Source organism: Ctenopharyngodon idella, chromosome 11, assembly GCF_019924925.1.
Source record: "Ctenopharyngodon idella isolate HZGC_01 chromosome 11, HZGC01, whole genome shotgun sequence".
NCBI lineage: Eukaryota > Metazoa > Chordata > Actinopteri > Cypriniformes > Xenocyprididae > Ctenopharyngodon > Ctenopharyngodon idella.
In genome coordinates, this window is record NC_067230.1 from 19,305,923 (window position 1) to 19,324,298 (window position 18,376).

The 18,376-nt window shown below is 37.7% G+C and overlaps 2 protein-coding genes across 5 annotated transcripts in view; both read right to left on the minus strand.

Moving 5' to 3' along the window:
• Window positions 1–653: 653 nt before the first annotated feature.
• Window positions 654–9,195, minus strand: si:ch73-100l22.3 (centriolar coiled-coil protein of 110 kDa). The gene is made up of 11 exons (XM_051911662.1): window positions 8,913–9,195; window positions 8,576–8,725; window positions 8,401–8,502; window positions 6,478–7,924; window positions 4,341–4,438; window positions 3,034–3,168; window positions 2,817–2,936; window positions 1,785–1,874; window positions 1,591–1,707; window positions 1,123–1,190; window positions 654–994 (listed from the first exon to the last, which is right to left on the minus strand). The coding sequence occupies exons 2-11, from the start codon at window positions 8,708–8,710 to the stop codon at window positions 886–888; spliced, it is 2,421 nt and encodes an 806-aa protein (XP_051767622.1). The 5' UTR covers window positions 8,711–8,725; window positions 8,913–9,195; the 3' UTR covers window positions 654–885.
• A 2,285-nt stretch (window positions 9,196–11,480) lies between these two features.
• mafgb (v-maf avian musculoaponeurotic fibrosarcoma oncogene homolog Gb) overlaps window positions 11,481–18,376 on the minus strand; it is a 31,991-nt gene continuing 25,095 nt past the window's right edge. For 3 of the 4 annotated variants that reach the window (XM_051911681.1, XM_051911684.1, XM_051911683.1), the window contains 2 exons: window positions 17,707–18,129; window positions 11,481–16,287 (listed from right to left, as the gene is read on the minus strand). In XM_051911681.1, the coding sequence (XP_051767641.1) occupies window positions 16,204–16,287; window positions 17,707–18,129 (507 nt within the window). In that variant the 3' untranslated portion in view covers window positions 11,481–16,203. Of the gene's footprint in view, window positions 18,130–18,376 lie in introns of all 4 variants that reach the window. The other variant, XM_051911682.1, reaches the window with a different exon arrangement.

Consider the following 18,376-nt stretch of genomic DNA (forward strand, 5'->3'; position numbering starts at 1 on the left):
CATAAAGATGTCAGTCCAAATGTTGTTCTTGCATTTATACAATATATAGTTATGAATTTTTTCACCCATTTTAGGGATTCCCTTTCCTTTTTTGGGAATATCCCCACAAAAAGTCTCTCTCATATATATATATATGAGATATATAAATGCAAATTAATTTAGTTGCTTTAATAAGTGAGGGTGAAATATTTTTACGGTTTATTTAAGGATCTTTTTTAAAAAAATCAATTGTTTTAGATGTTTTTGTTTGTTTGAAATAATTGCGAAATAGCTGAATAAAAATAAATCTAATGACCCCCCAAAAATCCAATCACCTAAAGAAAATGTAAAAATTAAATAAAATATCTAATCGACCCCCTTCCCAAAAAAATAAAAATCATCAAAATAAATCAACAAATAGAAAAAATTTAATATCTAACCCCCTATAAAAAAATAAAAATAATGTAATTATATAAAACTTCTAATCACCCCACCCCAAAAATAAAAAGTATAAAGACTATCTAATAACTGAAAAAATAAAATATCCAATTAACAAAAATAAAAAATAAACAAAAAATCAACCAAATAATAAAAATACTATCAGAACCTCCTCGTTCTGATGAAGGCCCATTCTATTTCCTTGTAAGCATGATTTGAAATAAGTCATTAAAAAATAAATTGTTTAGATCTTTTTATTTGAGGAAATGACAAAATACAATAATTATTATTAATAATTTATTGAAGTGTGCAAAGATAGAAAACCAGCAAGGAATGACAGCAGAGCTGAAGCCGAGAGACGAGAGACTCTCAGAGGAAACATAAATAAACCTACACTAAATGTTTGAACACAATAATATAAAAACACGAGTATAAAAGAGTTTGTCTTCTGCTGGTGTCACGCTGCGATCATCTCGCAGTGATTTTCTTTGAAACCCGACAAATTTTTGGCACAAGGTTCCATTTCTCCACATCAGACGGTGAAAACTTCTTCCTGTCAGCTGACTTCCTCTGTAGCCTGATCACAGGAAACACAAAACACAAATGTTAGGGTTTTAAGATCAGCCTGATGTCAGCTCAACTTTATTCACGCTACGCTTTACGGCAGATGTAATCAACACGTGTGTTTTCTGCAGGTTCACTCACATGACCAGCTTCTTGCGCTCTAAAGCTTTCCTGGTGGCGGCTGAGAGGAATCCCTTCGCTTTATTATCCTGAAACACACAGAAGAGACTCATGAATGATGCTTTAAACCCCAGGCAATTCACACTCCAATCCTGAAGGGGGCGTGCGGTAATGCACCGCCACAACAAGAAAAAGCGCAGAAGACAACGATGATCTATGCATAGATATGTTTACACGTAATCTCTCAACCAGTGTTTCAACAGCAATAAAACAGCTTGAGAATAATCTCTCACGCAGCATTACATTTACCTCAGGCAAGTCATTCAGTGTCCACAGCATGCTACTTCACTAAGCATTTCACTAAATATATGCGCTATATTAGCTTATATATTCATTATATTTACTTTACCTGTTAGTAATGTGTTCATTATTTATGTGTCTGCTTATATCAGCCTTCAGTAAAGGATGATTAGTTCAGTTGTTGCTCACGTGTGGTTTGAGTCGCCGGTCTCGGCTCAGCGCTCGGTCGCAGCGGATCATCTGCATGCGGTCGCAGGAGCTCGTGCTGAAGAAGATCTCGTGCAGCTCGTACCGCGCCGCTCGCAGCTGATGATGCAAATCGAGAGAGAGAGTCATGTGACCGTCATGAACCCGTGCAGCGTGTGTTCAGAGAGACGTCTGACCTGCAGCGCGACGCGCTCCTGCAGCATGAGGTCGTGTCGGCCGCCGACGGCCGTCTGCCGCTGGAACGTCAGCAGGAACGTCTGTGTGTCCTGAGACAAAACACACACACAAAAATATCTGATTACCTGACCCAAAAAATATCACCCCCCCCCAAAAAAAAATTCACAAAGAAATAATAATAATAATAATATATCACACCAATAATATAATCACCCACCCACCCCAAAAAAAAAAAAAAAATCAAAAAATATTACCCCCCCCAAAAAAATCTATTTGTTTGTTTGTTTATTACGTTTTTTACAAAATATCTATTTAATATATAAATAATTAAATAAAAAATCGTATTACTTGACCTAAAAAAAATAAAACAATATCTGATCATAACCCCCCCCCCCCCCAATTTAAAAAAAAAAAAAAAAAAAAAATCACCCCAGAAGATAAATAATACTTAATTAATATACAAATAAATATATCTGATTACCTGACCCAAAAAATAAGAATATCACCCTCCCAAAAAAGTCAATAAATAATAAAAATAATATATTACACCAATAATCTAATTACCCCCCCCCCCCAAAAAAATCATAAAAAATATATATTACCCCCAAAAAAAAAAAAAATCTATTTAATATATAAATAATTAAATAACAAATATTATTACCTGACCTAAAAAATAAAAGAATATCTGATCACACACCCCTCCGCCCCAAACAAAAAAAAAAATCTAATCATCCCCAGAATAGAAAAAATATCTAATCAATAAATAAATAAAAATATCTAATTACCTGATCTGATCTGAGATTCCCCCCCCCCAAAAAAAAGAATATCACCTGCCCTCCACAAAAACAATTGTTACAAAAAAAAAAAAAAAAAAAAAAAAAAAAAAATATATATATATATATATATATATATATATATATATATATAACCCCAAAAAATAAAAAATATCTAGTCACCCAAAAAAGCTAATAAAAACATCTAATGTTTGAAAATGTGCTGGCAGTATGGCGTCAGCAGGAGGTGGAGCTCACCTTGATGGTCCTGATGAGCCGTGTCACACGTTCTGTGCGCAGGAGTCGACGGGTCAGGAAACCCCTCGCCAGCGCCGCCAGCAGAGGGCGACAGGACGCCGTGAGAGACAGACAGCACAGCTGTGAGAGAGACAGACAGATGATGAGCACTCATCAGACTCAATGCCTTCATATCTATATATATATGTGTGTGTGTGTGTGTGTGTGTGTGTCGAACCCGTGAGGTGTGGAGCGCGTCTGTAAGCCCAGCGTGTGTGCAGACAGATGAGCCGAGGAACGAGGTCGACGTGTCCTCCAGACGTGAGCACGGGAAGGACACGCTCCGCAGGAACTGGTACCGCACCGCCAACGACTGATAGAGAGACCGAACCAGAGACAGACAGACAGGATGATCAATCACAAACAATACAAGCATTTCACTTCCAGATGAGCTTGTATTTTTGGGTGGAAAGACTGAATGTTTAATGTTTTAGAATGAAGTCTCTTCTGCTCACCAAGGCCGCATTTATTTGATCAAAAATACAGTAAAAATTGTGAAATATTTTTACAGTTTAAAATAACTGTTTTCTATGTGAATATATTGTAAAATGTAATTTATTCCTGAGATCAAAGCTGAATTTTCAGCATCATTACTCCAGTCTTCAGTGTCACATGATCCTTCAGAAATCACTTGCTGCTCAAGAAACATTTTTCACAAAAATATGAAGCAGCACAACTGTTTTCATAATCAGAAATGTTTGTCGAGCAGCAAATCATCATATTAGAATGATTTCTGAAGGATCATGTGACACTGAAGACTGGAGTAATGATGCTGAAAATTCAGCTTTGATCTCAGGAATAAATTATATTTTACAATATATTCACATAGAAAACAGTTACTTATTAAATATTTCACAATTTTTACAGTATTTTTGATCAAATTAATACAGCTCTGATGAGCAGAACTAGTTGAGTTCAGCTTCTGTTTTTATTGTTTTGGAAACAAACAATCCTGTCATGCCAATAAAACACTTTAGAATGACAGAACGAGAGAATACGAATGAAAACAGGACAGACAGGATGACATAAGAGGGCACATGGAGGTGAAGAGAGAGACGGTTAGGTGTGTTCAGGCACTTAAGATCAGCGGCTCATGAATTAAACACAATTATCCTCATTTTCTGTGTCAGTTCCCACAGTGAACACACAGACGGGTCGTTAATATAAAAACATTAAAGCCTGTTCGATGCATAAATTAGAGGCGGTAATTAATGGCGTGAGCAGCTACAGGACCTGAAGGAGAAAAACGTGACGCTTCGGCTAGAAATTAAACGAAACGTTCCCACAATCCTCTGGGCAGGTTTCAGGTCTGATTATAGAGTCTGACACGCGTGTGCTGGTGAATGAATCAGTTAGAGATGTGATATATATCAGTGATCAGCTGACAGAGACAGACGAAGAGCACTTTCTCTTTAAAATCCACATGACATCATGAACATCAGGACTCTTAAAGGCACAGCATGCGTTCATGTGACTGATGCTCACCTGCAGTAGTTCCTTCTGTCGTCTGCGCTCGTCCTCCATCAGAACCGTCACCTGATCCTCCTGCGTCTGCGCAGACGACTGCAGCACTGATGACATCACTGAACACATAAAGAACAGCTGAGAGTTCAGTCACAGCGCTTATGATGTTTTGGGAACGCAATGTGCAGAAGGAAGCATGTGACGTCTTTATGAATGGATCATTGAATCACTGATTCATTAAAAAAACAAAACATTGATTCATTCAGGAATAAAACACTTGTGTTGCAGATATGTTTGGAGCTATTTTCGTTGGCGAAACAGAGCAAAAATGTACAATATAGTATCTAAAATATTGTATAGCATCATATATAATATATCATCTAGAAATAAATCATTTCAATATATTTTCTTCCACAATATATAGAATTTCAGGCTCATTCTAACTGCATTTTACTAGCCTATATATTAATTATAGACATTCAACATTACAGTATAACTGAAAGCTATAAATTTCAACATTTAAAAAAAACTTTTAATTTAAGTGAACTTAAAACAATCTTTACAAAAACCTATTATAATAATTGTCATATTTACCTGTCTAACAGGTAGGAAATATACAGAAATTGAATAAAGTTATCAAACACTTTATGCAGACTTCACTGCATAAATTATAAATGAAATATAGATTAATCCTTATTAAAGCTACAATTTTTAAAGGGTTAGTTCACCCAAAAATTAAAATAATGTCATTTATTACTCTCCCTCATGTCGTTCCACACCTGTAAGACCTTCGTTCATCTTCAGAACACAAATTAAGATATTTTTGTTGAAATCCGATGGCTCAGTGAGGCCTGCATAGCCAGCAATGACATTTCCTCTCTCAAGATCCATTAATGTACTAAAAACATATTTAAATCAGTTCATGTGAGTACAGTGGTTCAATATTAATATTATAAAGCGACGAGAATATTTTTGGTGCGCCAAAAAAAACAAAATAACTTATTTAGTGATGGCCGATTTCAAAACACTGCTTCATGAAGCTTCGGAGCGTTATGAATCAGCGTGTCGAATCATGATTCGGATTGCGTGTCAAACCACCAAACTGCTGAAATCACGTGACTTTGGCGCTCCGAACCACTGATTCATAACGCTCCGAAGCTTCATGAAGCAGTGTTTTGAAATCGGCCATCACTAAATAAGTCGTTATTTTGTTCTCGTCACTTTGTAATATTAATATTGAACCACTGAACTCACATGAACTGATTTAAATATGTTTTTAGTACATTAATGGATCTTGAGAGAGGAAATGTCATTGCTGGCTATGCAGGCCTCACTGAGCCATCAGATTTCATCAAAAATATCTTAATTTGTGTTTCGAAGATTAACGAAGGTCTTACAGGTGTGGAACGACATGAGGGTGAGTAATAAATGACGTTATTTTCATTTTTGGGTGAACTAACCCTTTAATGACAGTCATCACATCATTTGGTTTATTAGGCTACTGTCCCTTTAAAAGCTGCCGCTGCCAAACATGAAGCGTATCTGACGCGCATCTCATTTTCTCACAAGTTAAGATATTATTTAACTCATCTAAGACCGCTCTTATGAGGATCCTCAACAAAACGGGCATTTTGACATAATTCTGTGTTATTGTTTGTTCAAAAGCGCGAAAGAGAACTCGATGCTGGCACGCGTCTTTCTGTGTGTCACATGACACAACATTCACACAGACAGCGTTGTCTTGCGGCGCTTGAATGGTTTAAAGCATTTGCGTGAAAAACAGCGTGATCATATAATGTAACACTAGCCAAATTATGACGGAAAAAAAAAGGTTGCTTTGTTAATTGCGTTTTAACATGTTAAACTGGAAAAATTAATCGCATGCGTTAACGCTAATTTTGACAGCATTGATTATATTGCAAAAATTGTGGAAATAAATGGATCATATTTATTATTTACCATAAAATTCCCTCAAAATGCAAAATATTAAATAAAAAATATTAAACAAAAATATATAACATTGGTTTGACAGAAAAGGAAAAAAATTCCCTTTTTTTTACTGGGAGGAGTATGAGTGTGACCCCTAAATAAAGAGCACTAGAGGGTTAAAATAGCAATTATAATATTTTCATAAATTATATCTATCACACAACCGTACCTCTAGGCGTGCTGGACCGCTCTCGCCCGGGAGTCAACGCTTCGCCCTCGTTCATCAGGAGCCTCCGTTTGACACGAGACACACCCTCATGACCTCCCGTCTCAGGGGTCAGCTGCGTCCACAGGCTGGAGGGGGCGTCGACATCGTAAGACGAGCCAATCAGAGAGCTTTCTGCTTCATCTGCGTTTGTTCGCTCAGAATGATTAGCGGTTTCGGTGAGGACGCCTACGATTGAGCGACTGGTTTTGGTTTGGATTGGAACGACTGATATGGTTTGGATCGAGTTTGAGTTCTCTTGACTAATCCCACAATCCTCTTGCTGGACCATTTGATTGAAAGTGACCGTGGAGGGTTGTTTAGTGCTGTTATCGTTTGGACTTCCTGTTTGGTCTGTCTGTGAAAGCGTGAGCGTCGACTCCAGGTCTGAGATCAGCGCTTTAAGGCTGGACAGATTTAGCTCTAGCTGAGCGATCTGCTCTGTTTGCGCTGACATCATCCCTCCGTTATTCGACGAGCTGAGGATGTTGGCATCAGCCGGAACACTCGGCTCAGACTCGCTCAGAGCTTTCCGAACCGGACCGGGAATTCTGCTGGCCTTCTTGGTGCAGCGCACGGGACTTAAGCAGAACTTGGGCGTGGGGATGTTGGTGAATCTCTTACCCGCTGCAGAGGAAGATCTGGAGACGCTGACCGGCTTCTGTTTGGAGACGTACAGAGATCTGGCCGTAACAGGAAGTGCTGTGGACGTGGCTTGAGGAAGAGTGTCAATGTGAGCGTTATCTTCATCATGAAGGCTTTGATTGTCCTTCCTCTTCTCTCTGGCTTTCCTCAGCTCTGTCTTACAAGTCTGTTTGGGAAGGAGTTCCTCGTTCTCCTTATCGGACAGGCTGTGCTCGGCTGCGGCTTTGGCTTGACTGCGCAGCTGACGCTGACGCCGCCGGTACTCTTGGGATTTCTTTAGCAGGTTTTGAAGGCTCATTCGATACGGACCCTCATCCGGGTCAGACGGAGGGTTTACCAGTTCTGAAACATTTTCTGAAGGCAACACGATATCCTCCTCCTCCTCTAAGAATGCTCCATCTACTGGAGCGTGACTGATTATGTCACTTCCTGTAGTGGTCGGTTGTGTCGTATCTAAGGGGACGGCCTTAGCCAGTCCTCCGTCTCCTTCAATCCAGCTGGAGTGACAGGTGATCTCTGTGTTGTCATTGGTCACGTACCCCGATGACATCATCATCATCCGGCTGTGAGAATGATCGTCAGGTGCGTCATTCGGTCTGTGAGTTTTGTATCCAATGCCCTCAAACAGAACCGTGATCTGCGATTCGTCCTCTGGAGAAGCTCTCAGCTGATTGGCTGATTGGCCATCGAGAGCAGTTGACGTGAGCGGAGCGGATGAGATGACGTCATCACTCTTGTATGTGTGTCGTTCAGCATCATCGGTAAACTGACATACAGAAACAATGTGAGGAAGACACAATCCATTTTTATTAGGAACATGAATTAAAGGTGCAGTAAGCAATTTCTGAGAAATGCTGATGAAAGTGGATCAGACCGAGCACCAAAACACACTTGTAGCCAATCAGCATTAAGGGGCGTGTCCACTCATTAGGGAGTAGGGCCCGATGTTGCATAGCATGTTTGTGAATTTGGGGGCGGAGCTATAAAGATCCCCTACCCAAAATGATCACACCCCTATATTTTTAGTCCCACTTTTGGTGATTTGAAATATCAACAGCGTTTCTCAAAAATCACTTACTGCACCTTTAAGAAAGTAAATTTTGATGTCAGCTGTTTTGATGTATGATTTCTAGATTGAAGCTTTAATAAAAAGCAGCATGCATAAACCATTACATATTTATTAACTATTAAATAAACATAATAATCAGTATCAGGTCAAATGAAGTGTCTCAGAAAACTCACGCTGAAGTGAGACTCTTCCTCTCTTCTCCTCCTCTTCATCATCATCAGACTCATGGCTGTTTCTCGCAGTCGTCTCATCTCGTCTCTCTGCTGCTCATTCAGCTAACAAACAAACACACATTAGCATATGTGCATGTATAATGAGAAGATCTGAATATGATGAAGATACTCATACCAGAGGAGGAAGGACACGAGCTCCATGAAACACGATAAGTGATGATGGTCTCTGCGAGTGGTCATCATCATCATCATCATCATCATTATAATGACTGTTATAAAGTCTCTGAATAAAATCTTCATAACTCTCCATGACACTGAAACACAGCTGATGCAAAACACACGACACTGACTAACTAAAGCTGTCATGACACGATAAACAGACTCATCTCTGCTAATATTTGATGTTAAAATCTTCTAAAACACATTATATAAATGACCAAACTGCTTTATTAAAGTTTATAACCGTGTAAAGCATAAGCAGTAAAGATAAATCATATTTCTAAGCGTTTTACCTGGTGTGTGAAGTTAAATCTTTATCAGCATGTCTGTTTACACTCGACTGCTTCCGCTCACAATAACGACCGTTAAAAACGGACTGGAGTTTCTCATCGTTTGGATCCGGACTGACAAATGCAGCGTCTGTTTAAATCTAAACAACATTTCAACGTATAATTTACAGGTAACATTTATTACTAAGCTATTATTCTATTACAGATTTCGGAGCAGTTTGTTAGTAAAACAAATTCATTTTAACCCCACTCTGCAGAATGTTATCCAGCCCACGTTTTACCAGACGTCCCGACCGGTCCCAACGCACGCGCGAAGCGCGCTATTCAAGCGCTGATATTAGCGGGAAAGAGGCTCTACTGCCCCCCAGAGACAGGGATGAACGGATTTCGCCATTATTACAGGATCTTTCAGCAGAACAAAAGATCACAATGACGGTGTTTTATAATCAAGGGTCATTAAAGGATATAAGAGTCTGTTTAAATCAGCGTGTCTCAAATATAAAAGAGCAAAACAGTAAATTGATTCTTAGAAAATCGAAAATCTCACATTTCAGCATATTTTTCACATTTTTTTTTAAAATTTCATATCTCAAAAACATGATGCAAAATCCTTCACAGAATAAATAAATCACAACTGACTCATCACCAGTCAAGATTCATATGCTATAATGCTTTATCTAAAAGCAGTCAAAAATCTGAAAAAAAAAAGTGAAAAAAAAAAAAAAAAATGAAAAAGTGTTGTAAATAAAAACATTCATCCTACACCTTTATAAGAATTTTAAAAAATATATTACTGCACATAAAATAATTCACAGAAAAGATAAGTATATGTTGACTATAGACACTTCTATGTTTCAATGACTTTTTAAGATATTCCCAGCTATATATAAAAAAAAAGTTCTAAGAACGTTTTGTTAACTTTCCCATTAAGTTATTTTTTAATTAAGTTATTTTTTAATTATTTTTTTTAATTAAAAAAAAATTAATTAATTTTTTTTAATTAATTAATTTTTTCTCTGAACGTTTAAAACATCCAGTTATTAAACACTTTATGCAAATGTTAAGGGAACATTCCATTTTAACATTTTGCAAACATTATGGGAATGTTACTTCTGAATGTTCTCTGAACATTCTGAAACGAGTAGCAACATTTAAAAAACGGCAAACATCCAACTGAGCGTTGCAGGTAAAAACATTCCATGAACGATGTATTAATAATGTTTTTGTGCAAACATTAATAAAAGCCAGATAACTTTGAACGTTGTATTAATGTAACTGATACAACGTTTGCTCATAACTTTCAGAAACCTTGCCATAACTTTCCCTGTTTGTTGGGTTATTAATTATCATGGCCTGGAAATCAAAAATATAAAATTGCCTTATATATATTTAAAAAAAAAAAAAATGCACACATAGGGCTCTATGAAATTCATTTTATTTTTCCGCAAATTCAGTTTTATTTTTTTTCCCCCAAATTCTGTTTTTTTCCATTTAAATTTTTCATTTTAATGGTTAAATTACATTTTAGTAATCAAAAACATGTCTAATTAATTGAAATCTTGAAACTTATACAATTTAACAACAATTTATTAAAAGTTTAACAGAAAATACATTTTTAGCGCCCTATGAAATAGCCTATGTTTTATTTTTTCTCAAATTTCGTTTTATATTTACCAAATTCTGTTTTCTTTTTCAAGTTGTCTGTATTCCATTTTATTGTTTGCTTTACTCTTAAAACTAAAACATGGAAGAAAAATTGTGATTATTCCTTAAAAAAATAAAGTATTAATGATATATTTTTTAGTATTATTATTAGTGTTAGTATTATTATTACATTGAAATGTAGCTAAATTCTACTGTACAACAGCAATATATTTCTGTCACTATTTCCTAAAGTTAAACCGAACTTTTATTTTGGCGGGTTGTCGTGAAAACCTTTTATGCCGATAAAAAAAATCCGTTTTTATTACTGGATTCCGTGATTCCATCCACGTTTTCTGCAGCACGGAAATCATAGTACTACTTACTACATATCAAATGAGACGTTACATCATAACAGCGATGTTTTTTTTTTGTGGAAAGAGTCATGTCCATAAATCTTCAGTTTATTTCCATTTACTGTGATTCAACGCTAGCGGTCATTTATTAGCAGAGTAAAAGACAGTGATGAAGATGAGACTCAAGTGAGGGACTCCAGAGAGGAAATGACATCAGTGATGGTCAGAAACACTGGTAACGCGTTGGTCTGCGAGGCAGCAGTAAACACAGATCTGTCTGCATGTCGCAGCACCTAGACGTCCCTCATGACTCTGTCATGTTTTACTAATGTCAGGCCAAAAATACGCCCGCCGAGAGCTGCTTCAAACTAGGTCATCTGCTACCTTTCTTTCTCTCCCTCGCTCTCAGCCTCTCTTTTCAGGGTCCATGGAAAAAAAAAAATAAAATAAAATGTGGCAATGCTATTCATGGCACACCTAAAAAAAGGTTTTAATTCAGGAATATTTCTTATGCATGTTAAATTAGGTCAGACACACTTATCAGGAAAAAAAAAAAAAATCCTCACAAACCAGGTCTGTTTTTCAAAATGTATTTATTAGTCATATACAAAATAAAGTAAGCTGTATATCAACAAACATACAGTATATACATCAATAAATTAAAGGACGCCCCAGACTGACTGATACAGTTAATTTCATCATTATATACCAATACATTATATTACTTATCTACAAATTGCAAAAGTACAATAACTTAGTTGATAAATACTTACAATTAAATGGACTTTCACGGTATCTATATTTCCCATACAAAGAACTATGATATCTTAATTTAATACACCCCATACAGAAAAACAATTTTTTTAGACAAAAAAAAAATCCATCGTATTAAACTCACAGCAATTTATAGCTTGACATTTCTGACCGTTTACACGTCGGACCAGAGACAAACTGTCTGAACAGCTTGTCGAGTCGCTGAGGGGGGAAAAAAAAGTTGGAAAAAGGGGGGAAATCCAATATTATGAAGCGTCTAAAATAATGTTATTTCACCTTTAGAGAACGTATGTTTCAGGCTGCGACCAACGCCAACAATAGTGCTAAGAGATACAGGGCTCTTTCCTCGTTTTTATCGATCTGACAGTCACAAATCTAGAGGAAAAGTCACAAAAAAAAAAAAAAGAAAAAAGATCCGTTTAGCAGCACGATAAAGAGTTAATGATTGACACCTTTTCAAACAGCGAAAGCGCGCCAAACCTGACGTCAAGCCTCCGTTAAACCCTAACAGCAAACGGGAGAAATGAACTCTTTGAAGACTCGTTTTTCTTCAACCTGAAATGAAACATCTTAATGCGTGTCCCACGAGGCACAGGAAAGAGAGAAAAAAACGTCTGTTGGGAAGAGCAGAAACACATCGGGGCATGACAAGAACGAATAAAAGTCAAGATAATGTGGAAGTCTAAGAGTTTGCGGGAGAAGTAGGACAAAGCCTGCAATTCAAAGGTAGTTCAGGCTTTGCCCAGCAACAGACCGGACGCTTGGGAGCGTCTCTGACCTCCGATTGCATTGGTTAAAGGCCCGTTCACACCCAGAACGATAACTATAAAGATAATTATACTTGCGTCCACGCCAACGAATGATAACGGTCTGTTTATTGTAAGCTCACGCGCTGCGGTTTCAAAGTGTGTACAACATGTTTTTGCTGTTCTTGTTGCATTTACACGACTTTAACCAGCAGAAGTCCTCAGCATGCTATGTTTCGAGTGTGAAATCGATCTAATCTAATAGTGAATTTAGCTGACGAAGCCAATAAAGGAATAGAAACAACGCCTAGTCTTTTTCACCTCAACTTCAACAGACGTTAGACAATGCTAGCGAAACTAGCGCTGGATACTTGAGGTAATTTTATTTTACACTGTTTGCTAGCCTGGCATAATGATCTCATCGTTAATTCCCAGAGTATGACCGATTGTTTTCCATATATACATGTTCTTTAAAATATCCTTGAAAAGGGGGGTTGACTTGTCAAACAGTGGTGGGTTTTTCTAGACCTCGGCGTCGGCCATTTTAAATGCGCGAGCCCTAAATTAGAATGGATTCGGATTGGCTGTTAGTGTTTTATCATTATGAAAATGATCCCAACAATATCGTTTCTCTATATCGTTATCGTTATAGCTGTGGACAAGTGCTATTCTTTTATATTTATAACGATTTTTAGAACTAAATCTTTATAGATATCGTTCTTGGTGTGAACGGGCCTTTAGAACTACAAGCAGATCGGAATGATTTTAGAGAGGTTCCACCGTGCGAGTGTTTTGGCTGCAACCAGGATTGTCTTACTTCGCTGTTAAGAAGCGAACGGCCTCCTGGGACACGGCACTGTTTCTAACAGGGAAAAAAAAAAAAGACCCATTCAAATGAAATTATAGACGTAAAATGCTCAGTTGCAAAGCCCTTGTTGGGTAAATCTAGACGGCAATCGCTTTCTTTTTTTTGCAGAAATGCTGCACTTTTACGACAACTTCAAGGACAGAAAACTATATTCCTACCGAGAGGTCGTGACCCCTCCCTACCGCCAGCTGATTTGCATATAGGATCACAAGTCACCACGACGACCATAACGACAACAAGCCACTCCTCCTGGAAGAGAGATCGGAGAACATCATCAGGAGCGTCATTATTGGGCAGTAGTGCTACCTGACACACGAACACTTCAACGAAAATCACATCGCCATCATCATTGTTTGCGAGTAAACTAGAAGTATTATTATTTTTTTGTCTTCAAAACCGCCTATACAATGCCGGACACGCCACAAAACCGCTACCATTGGTTACGAAAGCAATGCCGAGATGGAGCAAAGACTTTGTTACGAAACGATTTCACAGATTAGCCAGTCAGAGGAAGTTATTTCTGTTGATTTACATCAATAAAAAAAGAAAAAAAAACCCTGTCGTACAATTATACCCACAATGAATTGGTTCTTAAAATGCCAGATCAGTGCGGCGGGACCGGAGTGGGTGAAATCACTATTACATCATCAATGAGAAGTTCAGATCTTTTGAAGCAGATGTGGCCTGTTGAGACTGTCACAATATTAGACTCTTGTGCTGTAGAGTGTTAATGCTGCATTCACATCATATCGCAATTACTGCCGATTCCGAGAAGTACAAACACTGTTACAAAAGTTGGAGCTGCACAATTCTGGATAAATTGAGAATCACAATTTTGATTCTGAAAACGATTCTGAACTAAGCAAAATAACATGTAATATACTAGAGGTTCTGACAAAATGTTAATTGCTGCAGCCTATTTAAAAAATAATGAATTTTAATTTATAGTTTTTTTTTTTTAATCTGTTTGAATGAATGATTCAATGACTCACTCAAAGACTTCACTTGTTTCATTGCTGGATGAATCAGCATTTGAATGATTCAATGACTCATAAAGACTTCACTTGTTTCATTACTGGATGAATCAGCGTTTTTGAACAAATCTCTTGAATGAATGATTCAATGACTCACTCATAAAGACTTCACTTGTTTCATTACTGGATAAATTAGCGCTTTTCAAGGAATCTCTTGAATAAAAGACACATACTGGTTTAACGATGTAAATGATACAATCTTTACTTGAAGCATCAAGTTACTTTTAAAGGTGATTTACTCTATTTTGATCGCTACCGTAGACATCAGTGTTTATATTTGAACTGTAAACTTTTATCCCAGTACTTCTGTGATAATATGAATTATTGTAAGACCGAAATAATGATACTGTGTGGTTGAAACGACTGTTTGTGAAGCTGTTTCATACCTAAACATGACAACTGCTCTCTCTGGAACAGAACACAGATCTGAATGTTCGCTGTGATCATACTCGAAGGTTTAATAGACATCGCCGAATTGTTGTCATTTTGGAATAAGATCATGTAGGTGTTTGAATCGAAATCACAATCTTTTAATGACCATTGGTCGATTGTTTAAAAACAGCCAATAATCAGGGCCGATTAAATTCTGTCAATCAAAAGTTGGCGGAAAAACATGTCCAACTGCAACTCATACTGTGTATGAAGAAAATCTTGTGTTGAATTTAGGGCTGTCAAAGTTAACATGACAATAACGCATTAACACTTAAAAAATAGCAGTGTTAAAGCAGGCTCTTTTTGACCCAATGAATCACCCATAATTCAATTCAAGTTTTCCCCTACACCAAACATTATTTGTAGCGCCTCCCATCCAATAATCGCAAATATCTTTGTGCTTGTTACTTCTGATAAGAAACAAAGACTCAGCTTTTAAATTCTGTCCATTTTACCACGAAATCCAAACCAAAAAGGCATTTTGGCGCACTTAAATGTGACGTGACAGATCGCTGTAGCACAGAGCGCGAGTCTTTTTTTTCCACTTTTCAAAAAACATGAATGAACATCAGAATGTATGTTTAAAGATACATTACAACTTACTGAAATTAATCATATCTCATGTAATTGACCAATCAGTGTTTAAATCGCAGAAAGACATCAATAAATCAGCAATGTCACTTAACTTTGCATTTACCTCAGGAAAGTTATCCGATGTTCAAAGTTCGTTAGCTATAAAAACACTAGAGAGGAGCTTATTTACTGTTTATTATATATGTATGTTTGAATAAATATGCCATGAAGACAAGTGTTTATGAAAACTACCTTGTTGTATACAAACATTTCAGTTTTTATTTGAGTGTAATTATTATATCTGAAAATAAATAGCAGTTGAATACAATAGTTTGGGCTCAGTTGTACCAAATAAGAGGGTTCCCTGTATATTTACAGCTTTAGTTGGGAGAGACTATCAAACTATATCGGTATCGGCAGATATCATTCTAAATAACCGGTATCGGCTGAGAAATTTAGTATCGGTGCATATCTAATAATTACGATTGAGACATGAATGCAGCATTACAACAGTTCTGAGTTTTACATATTTTCCTAATGAAGAAACTTTTTGGCCAAAAAAAGAGAAATAATAGGGATAGGGACAGCTCTTTCTTTGTTTTATGTAGAAAAAAGGAATATTTTGAGCAGCTTTGCAGCATGAAGAGCAGCTGTATGTCATATCGCTCGTTTTAATCAGTGCATTTAAAGGAGTCACTTCCCTGGCATTTAAAGAAAACAACAGGAAAAAAAAGAAGAAGAAGAAAACAACAACAAATATACCATAGAAACGTATTACACCAAAAATATATAAAAATCACACATCACATAAAAAGGACTCAAACGCAGGCGATACGGCCGCTTCCCCTCCTTCGTTTGTGTCCTGTCCACTTAAACATGGAACACACAAACTTTCAGTCGCACACAAACAATCGCAGGGATTCTGGGTAACCGGCGCTCATCGCCTGCGTTGGGCTGAAATCAGAAGATAAGAGCATCACATCCACATCGTAAACAACACCGCCACCTCACCAGTACAAATCACACCACACGCGCTAGTCCACAGTTTTACGCGCCTAGTCACTAGAAAAAGCTATTGACTTCAATAGTTAAGCCACTTTTGGTACAATTGCAAAAAAGAGAGCTATCAAACAACTTTATAATTCTTTTTTTAAATGTTTTATAAATAATGCAAGATACTCTGTTCTTTTTTTTTTTATAAAATTCAAGACTCCACCATATAGACAAAGATTTTTAGAATACGTTACGCAATGTCACAGCAACAAAGTTATGGTAAAGCTTGTGAGATTTCACCAGTTTATGTCTTTCAGTCAGTCTTTCAAAAACAGAAACTTGTTTTTTTGTTCGCCATATTTCATTTTCGTTTTTAGTGGAAAAAAACAAACAAACAAAAAAAACACTTCTCTGGATCTACAGACAACGAAAGACATTATAACCTTCACTCCGAAGGTTACACAACATGAAATATAAGCAATCCACCATAACCAAATGACAAGAGAAGGTTACACAAAGCAAACAAAACTTCAAAATTTAACATTGCACAACATAAACATGTTATTGCCTTGCCGATAAAGATGATCTCCTGTCTTGAAACAGACGACTGGAGCACATAAACTGGTGGCAGATTATTCTGATAGCTACCATATGAACAACATCAGCTGATTTGACTCCGCCTCCACTCCTCCTGCCCGTCAGTGATTGGTCAGTGCATAAATTAGGCTCAGGTAAAGGGAGTTTCTCATTGGCTGATTCTCTCTCCTTCAGTTCCACGGCAAAACATACAGACGGTGGAAGAGTTTGGAAGTCTGAACGGTTTAAAGTGTTTTGTGCCTGCAGTCCGTAAACAAAAGGACGGAAAAATGGCGAAACAGCATATCCAAAGAGAACAAAAAACACAACGCTGTATAAAAAGTACAACATTTCCAATAACACAAACACTGAATGATCACATATCAATAAAACACTTGGACCCCATGTGAAAAACACAATACGAAGTCGCCAATATTTGTACAAAATTACAAATCTCACAGCAATATTAAACACATCCACCAGGAAAATTTGGCTGCATGTTTTTAGATTTTAGTTACGTAATTTGGAGATCGTTTTGGAAGCCCAAGTGAATAAACCGCCCTAGATGTGCTTTCCTTCTTTTGTAACCCAGAAAAAGCCACATTAGAGAGCATTGCAGCAAAAACTGAAGGGTTTTGTCATCAGTCTGTTTTCTTCCCCAAAAGCGCTGTGAAATCGAGAAGAGAGCGACGAGCGTCCCGCACCTAAACCCTCATGCACTGACCAACCCTTCTTCTGCGTGCGGTACTAAGACCTCGCGTCGGTTTTCGATTTAACTATCGTGATAACACTGGTGGCTCCCACCTTGCCGGGAACGAGGGGCCCGATGACGGAGGCCAAGTGCCCGCGGTGGGACACGGGTGCGGCCGCGTTAGAAACGGGAGCCACGGGCCCTCGGGCCACAGTTCTGGCGAAGCTCTGCAGAGCCTCATATTTGGAGCGCAGCGCGTCCAGCTCCACTTTCATACTGGCGTTCTCCGAAGCCAGCTTCTCCACTTCCTGCTGCAGCTCCGCCTTCTGCCTCTCCAGCTCCTCCTTCTGAGTGACGCGCTTGACGCGGCAGCTGGCGGCGTAGCCACGGTTCTTCAGCGTCCGCCGGCGCTGCTTCAGCTGCAGGATCTCTTCTTTGGACAGGCCGCGCAGGTGCTGGTTGAGCTCACGGACCGACATGGACACCAGCTCATCGTCCGTCAGACTCGTCCCGTTTTCGCCGGGCTCCCTCTTCACCTGAAAGATGGAAGAATGGGAAACGTTGAAGGGAACCAGTCACAAAAATAGAATTTACGGATAAATAAATCTAAAGTAGGGCTGTGCAATTACTCAAATCGGTTTAATGAAGAAATAAAATGGTATGGTTTAACTTGAAGAAATTATGACAGAAATATATTACTTTTGCATGGTAGAATGTACTTATCAAAGTCATAATAATAATAATAATAATAATAAGATTTATTATAACAGTATTTTTAATTAT